General features: G+C 42.9%; 1 protein-coding gene across 1 annotated transcript; it reads right to left on the reverse strand.

Annotated features, from left to right (window-relative positions):
- Positions 1-318: 318 nt before the first annotated feature.
- ube3d (ubiquitin protein ligase E3D) lies at positions 319-15,920 on the reverse strand. Its single transcript, XM_068570382.1, has 10 exons — positions 15,659-15,920; positions 13,301-13,512; positions 12,693-12,783; positions 11,569-11,788; positions 10,930-11,002; positions 10,772-10,850; positions 10,131-10,239; positions 9,186-9,334; positions 6,340-6,478; positions 319-906 (listed from the first exon to the last, which is right to left on the reverse strand). Exons 1-10 carry the CDS (start codon positions 15,748-15,750, stop codon positions 886-888), a joined length of 1,185 nt encoding a protein of 394 aa, XP_068426483.1. The 5' UTR covers positions 15,751-15,920; the 3' UTR covers positions 319-885.
- Between the last annotated feature and the right edge of the window lie 187 nt (positions 15,921-16,107).

Below are 16,107 nucleotides of genomic sequence, written 5' to 3' on the forward strand. Positions count from 1 at the left end.
ACATATTGTAAGAACGTTGACCAGCGGAGCTCATAATGAACATCAGAAGGTGAAGAGTGTTTAACCGTATACTTTCCCCAATGATGCACACTACCACGCATGTGCCATCAATCATTGGCACTTACAAATAAACCCACAACTAGACAAAAATCACCTAGCTTCACAAGCTGCAATTACACTCAAGCGGAGGATGGACTGCTGTACCCTGGGGCTGAAGTGCCTCTATAATAAGCTTTCACCAAGAGCTAACTCAAGAACAATGTCCCACATATCAACGAGCAGTGCTCTCCACAAGATAGAAAAGAGAGGCAGAGGACATTTAAAAAAAAAACACACACTTTATTCTGTTTTTGGTTGAGAACTGTAAGAAAAATACAAAATGAAACTTGGGAAAGGACAAACATACAATGTACAGAAACATGTTTTTCAGCCACTATAATACATACTGGTATAATCATACATAAGGATTAAAAATGATAAACTACAACGAGAAGCAACATTTTCTATTCTATGGATAACATCGTTGACATTAACGTCCTTCTCTTCCAGTTCTGCATTTCCTGGATGTGCTTTAACATTAGAAGCATCGCAGCAACCTGTTTCAACATGAATGTGTTGGCAGGGGATGACACATGATCAAACACGTTGAGAGAGGCAACCAGAAACCACAACTTGGAATGATTGAAGAAACTAGTCCACGCTCGCTGCGTTTTATTCCCGCAGCAAGCCCATACTTCCTGAAAAGCTGTGCGGATATCACCTTTAACTTATACAAGCATACAGTACGTGTTCCCAAAAGTTCCCCTGTCAGCTGTCCCAGATCTTTGTGAATTCTTCGAGAGGGACGAGTGGAGTCTTGACCTCCTGGCATCGGCCCTTTTGACCTCACAGTCTCAGGTACGCTACCTACGGACAAGAAGCAAACTTTTAGAAAATGTTCAACTCTATGAGTTGCTCAACTTGAGACAAGTGAAAATGGAATAAAAATAGAATAACTTTTTTTGTACTGTACAATGGGGATTTTCATTCCCCTAAGCACAGATGTACTGGATCTCTATGGTCTGCTGATCAGCACAGAAACACATTATCTGCAATTACTGTCTTCAAACAACAAAAACACCACAGGTGGTCGAGATTTAATCAACTTCAAAAACACACATGCAGATAAACAAAGCATAGAAAACTAATAAGCTCTGCTCTGCCCTCCCTCTCTCCATCTGCTGTTCCTGGGTGTTTGCCTGCTGCAGACAATGGTTGCGCTCCACTAAGGGCTCTATATTGGGATGATGGATGAGGGCATTTGCCCCACTCAAGGCCCCGTCTTCTCCATCCCCACGCCAGTGTCTGCTCACCACTCGAGCGCATCAATGGTAATTCATACAAATGATAACAAACGGCAACTAAAGGTGAACTCAGGATTCCTCGAACGAGAGGACAAAGTGTGAGGAGGAAGCAGAGCAGCGGGAACCTCGATGAAAGAGAGAAGCCGGCTTTCGAATAGGGGGTTGCCAGGTTGAGTGGTAAAGAGGGTATTGTGTTCACAAGTAGAGCCATGCTCAACTCCCATAACTCCTTTTGTGAAGCTGTGCAGTAGCTATCATTAGAGCTGTGGCTGCACTGGGAAGCCCCACAGTGTGAATGTATTAAACTGGAGTAGATCCATACTGGACAGCAACGGTAAATGTTGGAATCTGAAACACTTGAATTGAAAAAGTCAACAGATGAAGAAAACATAGGTGCTAAAACTTAAGTTATTCCATTATGATGCATTAGTTTAAAAAAATAAAAAACCTGCCACAGTTTTGGAACAGGATTTTTTCACGAAGAACCGGCGTGGGTTAAAGGCATCTTATAACCGTTATGCTGGTCTGGTTAGGTCCACTGGAACGAGTGCTCACACAAGCTTGTACGTGAAAAGCTAGCCTACATCAGCAGTCCCCAACCGCCGGGCCGCGGACCGTTAGGGTTGGTTGGTACCGGGCCGCACAAAGAATGAATGAATTTTTAAAAAAGTTTTTAAAAAAACAAAGAAAAAAAAAATTACTTTTTTGAAAAAGGACCGGATACATCCATCTGTGCGTCTGAGCCTCTTGACACACGGACCCAAACACGAAACTTAAAAGTCTGCTTCAACTCTGCCGGTATTCTGGTCTATAATCAAGGCAGAATATCCTGAGATTGCCAAAAAAGCACGAAAACTCTGCTTCCATTTCTGACATCCTGTCTTTGTGAAGCGGGATTTAAGATAAACAGTAAAACCGTAAAACAGTAAACCGGTGGACATACAGGTTTAAGTTAAGCAGTAGACTGGACAAAAAGGTCTAAGTTAGGGAGTAGACAGGATATAAAGTACACACATTGAGTGTCTCCCATCACCCTGACCCGGCTCCTTGCAGGAAACCAGCTCAGGGCGCCCACTAATTTGGCGTAATGGTGAGTTGTATGCACTTTATAATTGCTTCATGCCGGTCATTTTACTTGTCATATATATTACGTCATATTTATTGCCTACACCGTGAAGGCCGGTCCCTGAAAATATTGTCTGCCACGAAACCGCTGGCCTACATCACAACTTTAAACCACGTGTTGCCTGTGTATGGAAAACCATTCAGCAAGGTAGCATAGAAGTCTAAAGTCAGCTGAACGTATTACAGGAATAGTTAAAGGGTTACTTCATTGCACAAACAACCAATGCAGCAATAATACATCAGACACTAAAGATCTAACTTAACAAACCTCCTGCATGCATCACTCCCATCACACTAGACTCAATTATAGTCAAGCGCCGACATCCTGATGTCAACACTGACTAAGAACAGCGTCACAGAACCACTCCACTGTTTATTAATTTCCCTTCTCAGCCATTTCTCCACGGGCGATGAATCGAGACATGTGCGTCTTGGGGGAAGTAATTTATTTCGACAAAGTGCAGTCGCTCCTGGTGGGGAGCTGTGTGGACTGCAGGAGCACTGAGCATGATCGATACATCTTCTCAGTTCTTCATTGTCAAACGTTGGAGCAGTTTTGGGATCCGTTTCTGTCAAACCTACATGCTGTCTCTGTGGGAGTGAGGAGGAGATTAATGAGGTGCAGGGAGGTGGGAGGTGTTGTCTGTTCCCAAGCGAAAGAGTGACACTCGGAGCTTGAGCCACTTTACACCCCATTACGCTGGCAGGCCCGGGGACGGGGACAGAGACAGAGCGGGGAGGGGAGGGGGGCTGTGGAGGGCGGGGAACACAGCGGCCCAGACAACAGTAGACATTCCACATGCAGAATAATAACAGGCTGGGTTATGGGGCAGGCTTTGATCTACTCCCAGGGCTGAAATTACCCAGAATAACACACACAGAAAGACGCACACAAAGCAGTTATATGCAAACTTCGTGCCAGTACGGTTACAGATGGGTTGCTACTCTTGTATTGCGCTGATAAAGAAGTGTCAGCAGTCACCGAGATCCAACTACACTATACATTGTCACCAAATTTGAGTTTGTCTCTTCGGCCAGTAGGGGTTTAAATATATATTGCAGTGGCCTTTTTAACAACCTTATTCATGGCAGACATTCCGACATCATGTGTAGTTAATAACCATAACAACTGCATGCCATTTCGGTGAGCCGGCACCAGGGTGCTGGTTGAATCCGTCTTCACAGCAGACATTTCTGACTCGTCGTAGTTCTAACATTTAACAGTGGCTTCGTTCTATTTCAGTGTCCCAGTCAGACATGAAAGTGTGGCAGTGAGCTAGCATGCACAACACCAGGAGCCTGACACTGAAGCGGGGAAATGGAATTCAGCCATCCTTAATTAATCATTGCAGAACTGTATACACATTGTGCTACATTGGCATCTCCTTGGCTCGCAGGATTCTTACTCACAGCAGGCATTTTGACTCATCGCGGCATCGCATAGTGGTAATGAGGACCTTAATGATGGCTCAGTACGTTCAAGTGTTCCAGTGAGCACTGGAGCTGGCTCATCTAAAAGCAATACTGTTGTTATTAATTACACCTGTGCTCATATACAGCCACAGCCTATCAAAATGTCATGAATAAAATTCCCTTAGTACAGAGATTTGGGTGATCTCACAAAGCATAGCTCCACTTCAAACGGAGGAGAGGTCTTGATTTTCTTATAAATAGGAAGTGACTTTGAATAGTTCGGTTGGATATGTTAAATCTGGTGGTGTGTTGCTTTCCCTAATGGTCTCCACTGTACGGATCTATCCATATGGAGATACTGTTGCACCGTTACAACGAGGAAGCTGGTGGGTAATATTGTTATAGTAGCCAATTTAAAACATCGAGCCACAAGTACAGACACAATATTGAATTTTGCTTATGTGGGCCTTCAAAAGCCAATAGTAGGAAAACCATAGTTCCCAGCAGCCACCCTGTCTGCACCTCTTTTCTCGCTCATGTCAACTCTTCAGTTCACCAGAAGCTTCCCGCTGCGTGCTGATCCTCTGCTTCTGACACTTTGGCCCAAGTTGGCCAAGTTTTTACTTTCCAAACTCAAACAGGGACTCTCAGACGCTCTGACCATCTCCGGTAACTCGAGCTGGCCTGATGATCACATTACCGTCCAGTCCTCACTCGCCTATCGAGCAAGCCTCTACTATCAGGAAGTGTTCAAGTGTGTCGATTTATCACACTTCACTTTGCCGCTGTAACCGCTTCCGCCACCAGGCAGATGCTGTGTCCTGTGTCTCTCAATATGTAGCCTTCTCTATTTCAGCAGAGCCTAATTTCTACCCCACCTCTGTCATGACGCTATCTCAGGAAACCACAATACTACTTATTTGTTGTACCACAGTGTCTAAGTCAAGTCACAGTTTGTCATCCTCAGGGCTGAGCGCAAAACCCACAGTAAGCATTTTAAGGCGTGAGGCACAATAGGTTTATAACATCAGGAGCTTCCTGGGCATGAAATAATCAGAATGGCATTTTGGTGGAAGTGAGCCCTCTATTCCTAATTGCACTTCCTTTAAAAATGAATTTCTGTTTTGATATTGGGTCATTCCAACAAGACGGATCACAGCATGATAGTGAAACACTGTCTCTCTGAGCATGCGTTACATTAGACAGAGTTAAGAAAGTCTGCTCCTCATTCATCGTTGAGTAAACCACAAACGCTTTGGAACTACGGACTGATTACTGACCACCGAACTCATTGCTGCTACTTTAAGTTTTCCATTCTCACAGCACATATAGTTTACAATAGAGATGTGAGATTTACACCTCAAAATTTGAAATAGGGATATGATTTTAGAAGCTTCACCTTTCAGAGGCTGAAGCTGTAGAAGAAAGCTGAAGAAAGGTCTGCACCCTCACGAGCTAATGATCCATCAAGATATGCAAATGAAAAGAAGCAGCAGCTCTGTTCTTTATGCGGAGCTAGTTGTTCTCGCATTAACATTTTAAGTATTATAAGGAAGGTGTCCGTCAAAATTAAGACCACCATTTCCTTTAACGTTTCGTCTTCACACAGAATGATTGATTTTTTAAATGGATTAATGTGACGTTGTTACAAAATAAATAAAATGTATATATTATATTATATTATATATATATATATATATATATATATATATATATATATATATATATATATATATATATATACATATAACATTTTTCATGCCAAGAAGGTACTCCTTCAGCTCGTTACTCCACTTGAAGGCTTGCCTTCTAAACTGAACACCTCCTGTTGAGGCTCACAACAAAAGCAGCTTCACATGACGTCCAATAACAGACTTCCCGTTTCAAAAGGTCTTCTAGCCATATATTATTCGAGCTCTCCTACTTTTTTGCAGATAGAAAGCTGGTTGAAGTGGTGGGAGTCAGTTGCTAAACTTTCTGAGCAGGAAGTGGAGGATAATGGTGCTAATTACCCATCACTGCGTTTAAAAAGGGCTGGGAGAATAGAGTTGTCAGCAAAGTTAACACACCTCTCATTTTCAAGTCAAAGGGCTTTCCTCGGCAACTCAAGCTAAATATACATATTTTGCACAATTACAGGTATAGAGAAGCTGGAAACGGGCTGACAAAAGTAAAACCTCACATTTGACCCACATAATCCCTCAAGGGATGCTGTTAACTGAAAAGCTCTGAATCATGAAATGAATTTGGCGGGATAAAAGCACAAGTCAAGCACTACTGAATAACGGATAAACAGGGTGCTGTAAGTAAGTAAGTAAGTGAAATAGGTGATCTCTGTCAGCTAAAAAGAGTTGCTGCTGCTTTTCACAAGACACTCTCAGCATCTCTCTGCTTACACAACCCAGAATCAAGGTACGTCAAAAGATGCATGGCTACGCTATCAATATAACCGTCTCACCTCGTAGGATCTCATGCAACGCATGGAGGCAGGAAGTGTAGAGTTGCTGTCTTCGATGACTTGCAGCAGCTCCTCACACACGTTCAGTGGCAGTACCATGGGATGTCCTATGGCATTGGCCTCCCAACTCGCTACAATGCTGAAAACACACGCACAGAGACCGACAGAGAGGAGTGATTTATAGTGACTGCCACATCATTACACAACCAAGACAATGCCCGGAATAGCTGCTGGAAATCCCATGTTGAAGCATTCGCCCCGATGCTTTAATTAAGCAGTTTTTAAACTGTGAATTGAACTAGATAGCTGGGGATACATAAAAGCGGATTGATATTGTGTGTGTGTGTGTGTGTGTGTACATATGTATGTGTGGGAGACGGGAAGAGAAGAGGACTAAAGGGAGAGGAGAAGAGTGATTGAGAGAAGAAAGATTGATGCTCTGTCAGTTTGTGGTGCTGATTCTGTTTGTTCGAGTGACATTTAGCCATCTGTGCCGTTCCTGAGAGGGGAAATTGTTCTCAAGTTTTAGCGGGTCTATTTAAAAAGGCGTCCCGCTGAGGAAACACTCCTGCTATAACTGTGTTTACATGCATGGGCTATTAGCCACTCAAAAACATCTTGACGGGGTTTGTTCACACAGCAAATCTAATTCATTCTTTGTGAATGGAAATCTAGTTCATGTTATCAACAGGAAAGTTTGATTGCTCAGAATTAATTCAGTAAAAAAAAAAAAAGAGTCACCCATAGAACTTCCAATAGACTTAAATTACGTATGAATGAGCTCTTATTCACATTGCACCCGGCTGTGACGGTGCCTGCAACTTTTACTCAACTCATCAAGTCCGCGCCATTAGTGACAAGCGTAATCCACTTAGGCGCTGGCTCACCGATTCTCCAGCCAATTATTGGCAGTTATAACAACACACACACTGTAACTGCCGGATGCAGCCGACTGTACTCCGAATAAGAGGGCCATCATGCAGGGAATTCAGCTCCCCAAGCTGAACATTTAATTTAAAAATGTCAGAGATGAGTGATGAAGGTTGAATGGTAAATAAATGGTGTGGGGGGCAATGGGAGTGAGAGCAACACCAGCGTTTAGCTTTGCAAGACGTCAGAGAAATTCTGGTAAAATACAAAAAAAAAAAAAATGCAGGCTAAATTCTATATTAAGACCATATCTGTGATTGAGGGATTGTCTCCACACAGCTCTCACCAAGGCAAAGCCTGAACGGTTGGCGAGCTAACAGCTAAAAGCACGTACAGTGCAAACAAAGCAACAGCTAACAGTGTTAAACTGGGTTAACTTGCTCTGATAACTACACACACGAAGCGTGACTTCAATCATCATGTGGACATTACTACTACACACTATCTTTACGTCGAAAATTGTTTACTGCTTTAATAACTCAGAATTTCAAAGTTAGCACCTATAAACAAAGTAATTGGCAGATATTAGTGCATTGCAGATACATTGCTGTCAGCATTTGTATGCTAAATGACGAGAAATTGCAGCGCAGAAATGTTGAGGAAGTAGTTTAGAAACAGCGCCACCATTACACAGTTTGTGCACTAGTGAGCACTGACTAGTTTATTTATACCTCGACAAAATGTCCGGCTCAGAACACATCGAACAATTCTGCCTGAAAATTAGACAGTTGAAGAACAGACGTCTTTGTTTCTATACTGGCACAGGTTCAAAATCCCCCCCGGCAGTAAGAAACAGTGGCGGGCTGTGGACTTTCTACCTGCGCTTCAGTCTGAGTCGATCAGCTGTTCAAGCGCGGCTGTGCAATGACAAACTAATTATAATACATGTAGTGTATTTGTGAAAAACAATTAATTATAAAATAGCTATAGCTTAATTATAAAAATAAATAAATAAATAAAAAAAATCAAAGAATTTAAATGATAAAATAGCTATAACTTTGTGATTCTGTTTAGGTCAGCAGAGGAGGCTAAGTCGGCCCCGACGGCCCCGCCATTGGTAGAAAATAATAAACAGAATAAGTGAAGAGTTATGACAAAAACAGCAGTGCTGCGGTCGAAAGTTCCTGTCGTGGCTTGTTTAACAAGGACGATGTCTCTTTTGACAGCAAGCCTGCACCTCTGGTGAATCAGTTCCCTCCGTATCCTACAGTTTATCATGTAATTGGAAATGCACGCATACTGCTTTGACTGTGTAGACAAGCTTCTCTCCTTTCATGTAAGTTTTACCACTAATTACCCTTTCTCCGTCAGCCAGCCAGTGGGCTTGTCAGAACGGTCGAAACAACAAAACGTCTCTGTTCCGCCTTCACTCCACGCGGCTACAGGGTAAAGGAAGAGGAGGGAGGAAGGGAGGGAAAACGGCAAGTGCTGATTCAGTTGAAAATAATGAGGGTGGAAGGCTCTTCCAGTGTGGTGCTGCTGTACTGAACATGGAGAACCACACGCAGCACATCCACCTACACCTCTCTAATGCATCACAGCAAGGCACACGGAGCCTCGCTTCCGTCAAAACAACATCCCCTGTGTGAGCAACAAACACAAGCGGGGCTTATGCAACCGACAATATGGAAGACAATAAGCACCTTTGATGGCAATCTCATTCGTGGAAAAAAAAAAAAAAAAGCCAGCAATTATGTCGGTGCGGGGACCCGTAGCGCAAAGTGTTCCGAGGCCGCAAAAAAAAAAATTAAAATCTATTCGCCAACAAACTATTCTTTCATCCCTCGCGGTTCGAGACAGGCGGTGATTGAGAAGGTGCGCTGGAAAGATGAAAGGATAAGATTAAGAAGAGGAAAACAAAGATTGGAAAGGAGGGGAGGCGGCGGGTGGAGGATGCGGGAGGAGCAGCCGCTTACTCTCTTTGCTGGGGGCCCGTGTCCGAGCAGGAGGCGTAGAGGAGTTTCAGGGATCTGGCAGCTCTGGGAGATGGGCTGTCAAAACCCGAGGCCCCGACAGATAGCCCTGGGACCGACGCCGTCAAGGAGTCGCTGTTCAGAAGCCAGACCTGCAGGAGGAACCAACGGGGTCACGTCACACATGGATGCCGGATGTGATGATGGTTGGGTGCAAACCTGGTGAATGTCGCAGTGTCGCCAGTCTCCTCAGCTGGTACTTTCACCGTTACCTTTCAAACTTCTATGCACCTGCGCTGGGAAGGTTCTCAAAGCCCCCCCCCCGCCCAATTTAATGCTGAAGAAATCAACAGGGTGCGAGTGACTCCCTCTCACTAGTGTTTCCAAGCTGTGGTGGCTGCTCACACAGAAGCAGCCAAGGGCGCTAAGACAGGCTCGATCACAAGTACAGCATGTTGTGCACCACTGATATGATGCAGGTTACTTTTTTATTTTATAATCAGTTATGGAATTTTAAAGTCATTCAATTCTATACAAGATTAATTATACTGCAACCTTTTTTAAAATGGATTTTAAATGTATCTACGGTTTAAAGTCCTACAATGACGCTATTTGTGGAATACGAAGGACATCTTATGCAAATATTAGATGCCAGTGTCTGTTAGAATAACATGTTTATTGGAGTACAACCACTACAGCACTCACTTTTACTCTCACATGAACGGCATGCAGCAGCGGCATGTCAATGTCGCTTTCCAACAGAGTCACTCGTCGCTGATTTTAAAGAAGCCAAAACGCCTGGCATTACACTTAACCAATCACTTTCCATCAGCTTTTTCATGCCACTGGAAGGACCTGACATTTCACCTTAATCATCAACACGAGTGGTCTATTTTTTACCCGGCCGTCATGTGTCATGCGTCTCTGATTAGGCCGGCTGGTTCTTACCAATAAGAAGGCTTTCCCATCAGGAGTTTGGACAGAGAAGTGGAAGGTGCTCAGTGAGCTGGACAGCCCCAGCAGCCGGGCGGCCACCGTCTGCTCGACGAAGAGCGACCTGCCCCAAGAGAGACAACATTAAATCTTTTAATGCGTTTAGTCTTTACAGAGCATCTTAACGTCTTAGTCATGCACTCGCAGTAAAACTTGAATGGAGGTATTGATCATTTTTGGCAAGATGACATGTTTTTTTTTTTTTCTTATTCACCAAAGTGCCTTCAAGATAAAGTTGTGGGAAAAATATGAAATGTTCAATGGCCATGCATAAGCCCAGTACTAATTATGAAAATAGTACTGGAAATCAAGTTTAGCAAACAAATCATTAAGTTAAAGTACAGAAACTTTAAAAAAAAAAAGGCAAAATAGTTCTCAAAAGTAATTGAAATAAATAAATAAAAAACGTGTGGTCGTAGTCTATAAAATATTCAAACTTGCACTGTGGCATTATTAAAAGCGTTTCACTCTGAAGCCAGAATTGAAAAAGCGTGAACACAGCGCAGATACGCCACGGCCACTTTTCATCCATTTTCCTGTGAAAAAATGTGCTTGATGCCTAATTGTCACCACTGGCAGTCTGGATAAAAACCTGCCTTTTGAGTGAAGCCTCTGCTTCTCGGTCTCCCACAGTAGGCTCCACCACCACCTGTGTGATGTACAGTTTCAGTGTCTCTGGAAGACAGAAAAGACAGACCCTCGTAAGAAAAAAAAAAAAAAGGATTATGATTATAATCCACGGAGCGACGTGTACCTGGTGCAACAGCCTCTCCCAGCACCAATGAACAGCTTTTGCAGGAGATGAGTCTCAGTCGCTGGCAGGGTTTCTGTGTGAAACACAGGTCAATAAATAAAATGAAACTCAATCACAATACACACAGATCTTTTAATTTAACCAGGATGCGCGGCAGAAGAGAAAGACAGAAAGAGAGAGAGAGTTATACGGCATGCAGTGTGTCATTTGTTCTCCGGCACTTTCTATCTGCCCCTTTCCATTTTTCTCACTCTCAGTCATGCAAAGAGCGCCATCTGAGAATGACTAATAAAAGAGTAGGGAGATCAATCCTCGTCCGCAGAGTGCTGGAGTTTGACTCTACTGAAGAGAGGAGGGGTGGGGGGTGCTATACGATATGAATATGAATAGATTTTTGTATCAAAATAAATCTGGAATTGACCTCACTTCCTCTCCCTCACTGCAGCTCGAGAAGAAGATTTTTATTGACAGAATTCTCATAATCTGGAAGCCAACCTTAGTGACAATTCTTTCATTTCTTTTATTTGAACAAGCGTTTCAAACGGGCTTAACTTTTCCAGGAATTTGGGATCTTTGTCATGTGTTCCTTCTCAGATTAAAAAGGAACACTCTGCTCGTTTTCCTCTGGGCGTCCCTCACCTTTGAATCCTGACTGTCTTCCGAGTCGCCCGAGCTCGCCTCCTCCGTGAGAGTCTGTGCACAGCCGCCGTCTTTGACCAGCAGGAGGAAGGTGTCGCCCAGCAAACAGTCGTCTGCTCGGGGCAAGAGCTTCTTGATGAACGGATCGGGGTGGCAACACCAGTCGTCCACGATGGCGTTCCAGTTGCCATTAGGAAGAGGAAGGACTCGCTTGAACTCTCTGTTGAAGACAAACAACAACAAAAAGCTAATTGTGGGTCTTTCATTTGTGTCAGGGAACCACATCGCTTCACTTTGCAAGGTTGAATCAAGAAGCCAGATTAGCATTCCTTTGAAGTCTCCGTTTCTAGCCACATAACGAGTTTGAGTTAAAATATTGAAAAAAGCTGAGCTCTACAAGCTCAACTGAGTTCACCAGCTCGACGCAAACTTTGTTTGGTGCTCAGCAGATGTTTTATTAGAATAGAAATACTAATGGGAGGAGCATCATCATTCGAATAAAGCTCTTAGTGTTAATATTAGTATAGAAATTTCACAGGGAACTTTGTGACTAGTCAACGGTAGCATTAGCTCCTCCGATTAGCCCCATCGTGGAGCATGTTGATACAAAAGCATAATGAGGCATAATGTTGTTGAAAATAAAACTTTCGAGCTCCAAGCACTTCTCCTCACATTATTACTTCCCAGAGCCCTTGTTGAAAGCAAAAATAATAATAAAGTTTTGAGGAACTTTTATTGGGTTACTGCTGAGAAGCTTTGCCAGAGGCCAAGGGTCTCTTTAATGCCACTATTGCAATTTTCAGGATGTCACATTGCTGACCAGAGAAAGCTACAAGCCGAGGTTTAGAAGAACAATAGCCCGTCTGCCTGAACAACCTCAAGGTGAGAAACAATTGTTTTTTTAAATGGCTAGCGCGGACCCTGACGTCACACTGACTCAGTTAATCTAAACCAGTCAAGTCGACGACTGTGGACTCCGCTCCATCCATCCAGCAATTTTCCTTTCCCAGACTCATCACTTGAACTGCCGGGTCACACCATCAATAAACACTTCCTGCTGAGGAGGAAGTGTAAATAAAAATCCCATTTCCAGCAGCGCTCGTCGTCGTCCATCTGCTCCTCACCTGTCCTCCAGCAGCCTGGTCATGCAGCCCTGGCAGTGGAAGCAATAAGTCTCTTTGGGCCGGAGTGTCTGCATCACGCTGTCAGAAGCCTCTGTGGACCGCCAAAGGGAAACAAATAAATGAGCCGCATTTGGTGAAGGGGTGGTAACCTTGTAGTACAAAGCTCGGAGTCAATAAAGTACTGGGTGGAGAAGGTGGCTTGGACCGGAAGCGGACAATCAGTCCGATATTGATCGGATTTGTCTCCGACTGTCCTCCGCTATAACTGTGTGAGATAAAAAAATGTAAAAATGTGGGAGTTTGTGGATATTATACAATTAGTCTGGGGCACACATTCGGAGATATGAGATCAAACACTTAAAAAAGGGAGTATTCTCACGACTCTGATGATGAGTTGCTAGGGGGCCATTGGGGACCCTGAGAGCAAATTTGACACCTTCACAGTCTCGGATGAGGAAGTGACTCAATCCAATTAAATTCAGAATAGAGCGCAAGCTCTAAATAGCTAGCAAAAGACTTTGTTCTCGCCTTGGCACTGAGGAGTCGAGCAAAGCAGAGGGCGGTGGCACGTGTCTGGTGTAAGTTTCCACGGTTTCTGCGGACATTACCTTCGTCTGGGTGTCGCGAGACACCGATGCGCAGTCGGAAATGCAGCTCCTCGCCACAGGACTCTCCCGCAGGCGTCGGTATGCAGGATCCCCGCTCGTAGTTGACACCCGCTGGCAACGTCAGGCTCAGCTCGCCTCTGGGAGTCTTGATGTGGAGAGAGGATTCTCCACCTGTCACGACCACATCCGCCGGACTACTGGCCACATCTTTCCTGAAGGGCAGATGCAAGCAGATGACAGTTTCAAAAAATAAATTCATTTAAGAAACAAAAGACATTGTTTGTGTTTCTTCCCAAGAAGGGGGAGGCCAATGGATCTTGAACTCTCTGATCACATTTGTCTTCCATTCCATGTATTTTTTAAATCTTGTGTGTGCAGAAAAAAAAGCAGAAAAAAAAGCTTTTCTTGCCAAAAGTTAGATGAGATGATTAATATCTATCATATTTGTAAAAATTCCAACTTATTGCACATACACTTCTTGTCTGGAACAGAATTCCATGAATTTTTATTAATCTTACAATCTTTCAAAGTATCAGCTGAACCTCCTGTTAATTTTTAAAAGAAATTTAAATGATAAGTGATAGCGGTCTTCTTATCCAACACTCAGAAAATTTTCCAAAATATCAAGCTATTCTTTTAAGACTTCAGGAAACACGTCTTGAGATCTCACTAGCGTTAGTGTTAATGCATCATTACCTCTCAAACAAAGGAGGCTGGATCATTTCCTGTTCTTGATACTTAATGCATCAGAAGTGAACAACAAGCCAATATCCCAAAAACTTGGCAACGTCAAACCATACACATATGGATTAAGGGGGATCTGTAATTAGTCACGGTCTCACGATGCTGATTAATGACTCCGCATTTGGTGTGGAACATCGCCGGCAATAAAACAGTTGGCAAATCCCCAGAAGCCCTTGACCCAACTTTGTAGGTAAAGGCCGAGGAGTGTCCTGGCCTACCATCCTCTCTTTAGCCAGTCGGAGCTCCTGACCTTCAGGAGGCGCTGTAGAGCGCCTCTGGCATCTAAAAACGTGTTAAAGGAAGTCCTTCGTCCCAGATCCCATCAATACGCTTAACTCAACACAATGACAGAAGATGTAATCCACAGTCTCTAACTTGAAACGTTGTAATAGGTGATGTTATCTTGTGTGTGCGTTTTGTCAACTGCTCGTCTGTGTCTTTATTTGGTCGTTTGTTATGTTTAGTGAGCCAAAAACAGATATTTCCAACTAAGTGGAAAATAAATACATATTAATATTCAGTCTATTTACAAATAAATATTTTTTCCCCCCTCTTTGTGAAGTCTTGGTAGAGATATAATATGAACAACAGACTGGTTCTCTGCAAATCTCATTGACCCCATCTAGTGATGGTAAAGGTGTACTACATCCACAGTCAGAGAAATTCCTCTGACTGGACCCTGATCTTTGCTTGAATATCATTTAAAATGTAGTTAAATCAGATGGTAATATGAAAAAAATCTTCATTGAGACTGCAGTTTTATGTTCACAAGGTGCTTTACAAACAACTCAATTACTTGCAAAGGTCCTGTCTTCAAAATGTTATTAAAAAGTAGGAATACTCATTTGGCAGATTTGTCCATGTCAGAGTTAAACGGTCACTATTTATGCAGGTGTATTTTGTATAGTAGTTCATAGTAAAAGTTGTAGTTGTAGTTTATCAAGGTGGAGGACATGTAATACTAATATCTAATCAATAATAACATATTGTGCTTTATAGAGTGCTGTAACTGTTACTGCCAAATCAATAGTGGTAAAACGTGCATTGGTTCCAATTGAAATGCAATCAAAGTATACATTAGCATTTAATGGAGATATTAAAGTACACATGGCTCAACATTAAAGCATACATACAGTATTCGAGTAAGCGCACGAAAGTACTTTTCTTCATTGATAAATACTACAAGTATCATAATAAGCTAAACTTTTGTATAATGTTTACTTGACGTGTGACACAAAAAGCAGAACCCAAAGTCAAACCCATATTGTTTTCACTTGTAAACAAACACTGTTTCACAGTTGTTCCATTTATCCATAATAAAAAAAGACTTAAATAATAATTATTCACCTTTTAGATGGTCACAGTCAAACACTTTACTTCAGGGGATGGTTGTTGCCAACAAAATAGGCATGAAGCACTGTATATTCAAACAGTCAGCACGTAACGTTTCACTGGCGTTACTAATAAAAGGGTCTGTTGCTGAAAAGCTGCAGGTGCTGCGGCTAAACGCTCTCAGCTCGCCTGACGTTAGCTCGCCAAAAACATTGGAATAATGTAAACTAACGATTCAGGTTTAAATCATAGCGAGCTTTCTATCAAACATGCTCAACTCACCCAACAATAAGCAGTCCACTCTCCAGTCTTTTTCTCAGCTCTAAGAAGACTCCAACTCCATGTGTTTTGCCTGGTATTTCCAAGTCTGCCATTTACGTTGCGCTATATTCAGGAGTTATTGATAAAACATGAACACACAGGACCATACACTAATCAAAACTCAGTGGAGCTGTGAGATCCTGCAGCGATAGCATCCAAAAGGCAAAGAAAGAGGCAAACATAAAAGGCACGTCTATCTGCATCAGCTAGCTCGTGGTATCCAGAGGCTGGTAACGTTGCTTGTCTGCGGCGTGACGATGCCGCCGACGTCAAGTAGACTATAGTAAGAGAGGAACATCCGGTTACACATTTCAAAATAAAGAGGTAACTAACTAGAGATAGATAGATAATTACTTTATTGATCCTCAAAGGGAAATTCAAGGTCCAAGTAGCTTGACACATCACACAAC

Source organism: Clinocottus analis, unplaced genomic scaffold (assembly GCF_023055335.1).
Source record: "Clinocottus analis isolate CAN_PGR_092001 unplaced genomic scaffold, fCliAna1.0.p SCAF_9, whole genome shotgun sequence".
Lineage (NCBI taxonomy): Eukaryota > Metazoa > Chordata > Actinopteri > Perciformes > Cottidae > Clinocottus > Clinocottus analis.

What these genes read in the sequence shown, in the direction of transcription:
- ube3d (XM_068570382.1), bottom strand. Translation starts at nt 15,750, where the DNA reads ATGGCAGACTTGGAAATACCAGGCAAAACACATGGAGTTGGAGTCTTC. An exon ending in AGTGGACTGCTTATTGTTGG is followed by an intron (nt 13,513 to 15,658) that starts GTGAGTTGAGCA and finishes TCTGCCCTTCAG; the next exon opens with GAAAGATGTGGCCAGTAGTC. An exon ending in GTTGCATGAGATCCTACGAG is followed by an intron (nt 907 to 6,339) that starts GTGAGACGGTTA and finishes TCTTGTCCGTAG; the next exon opens with GTAGCGTACCTGAGACTGTG.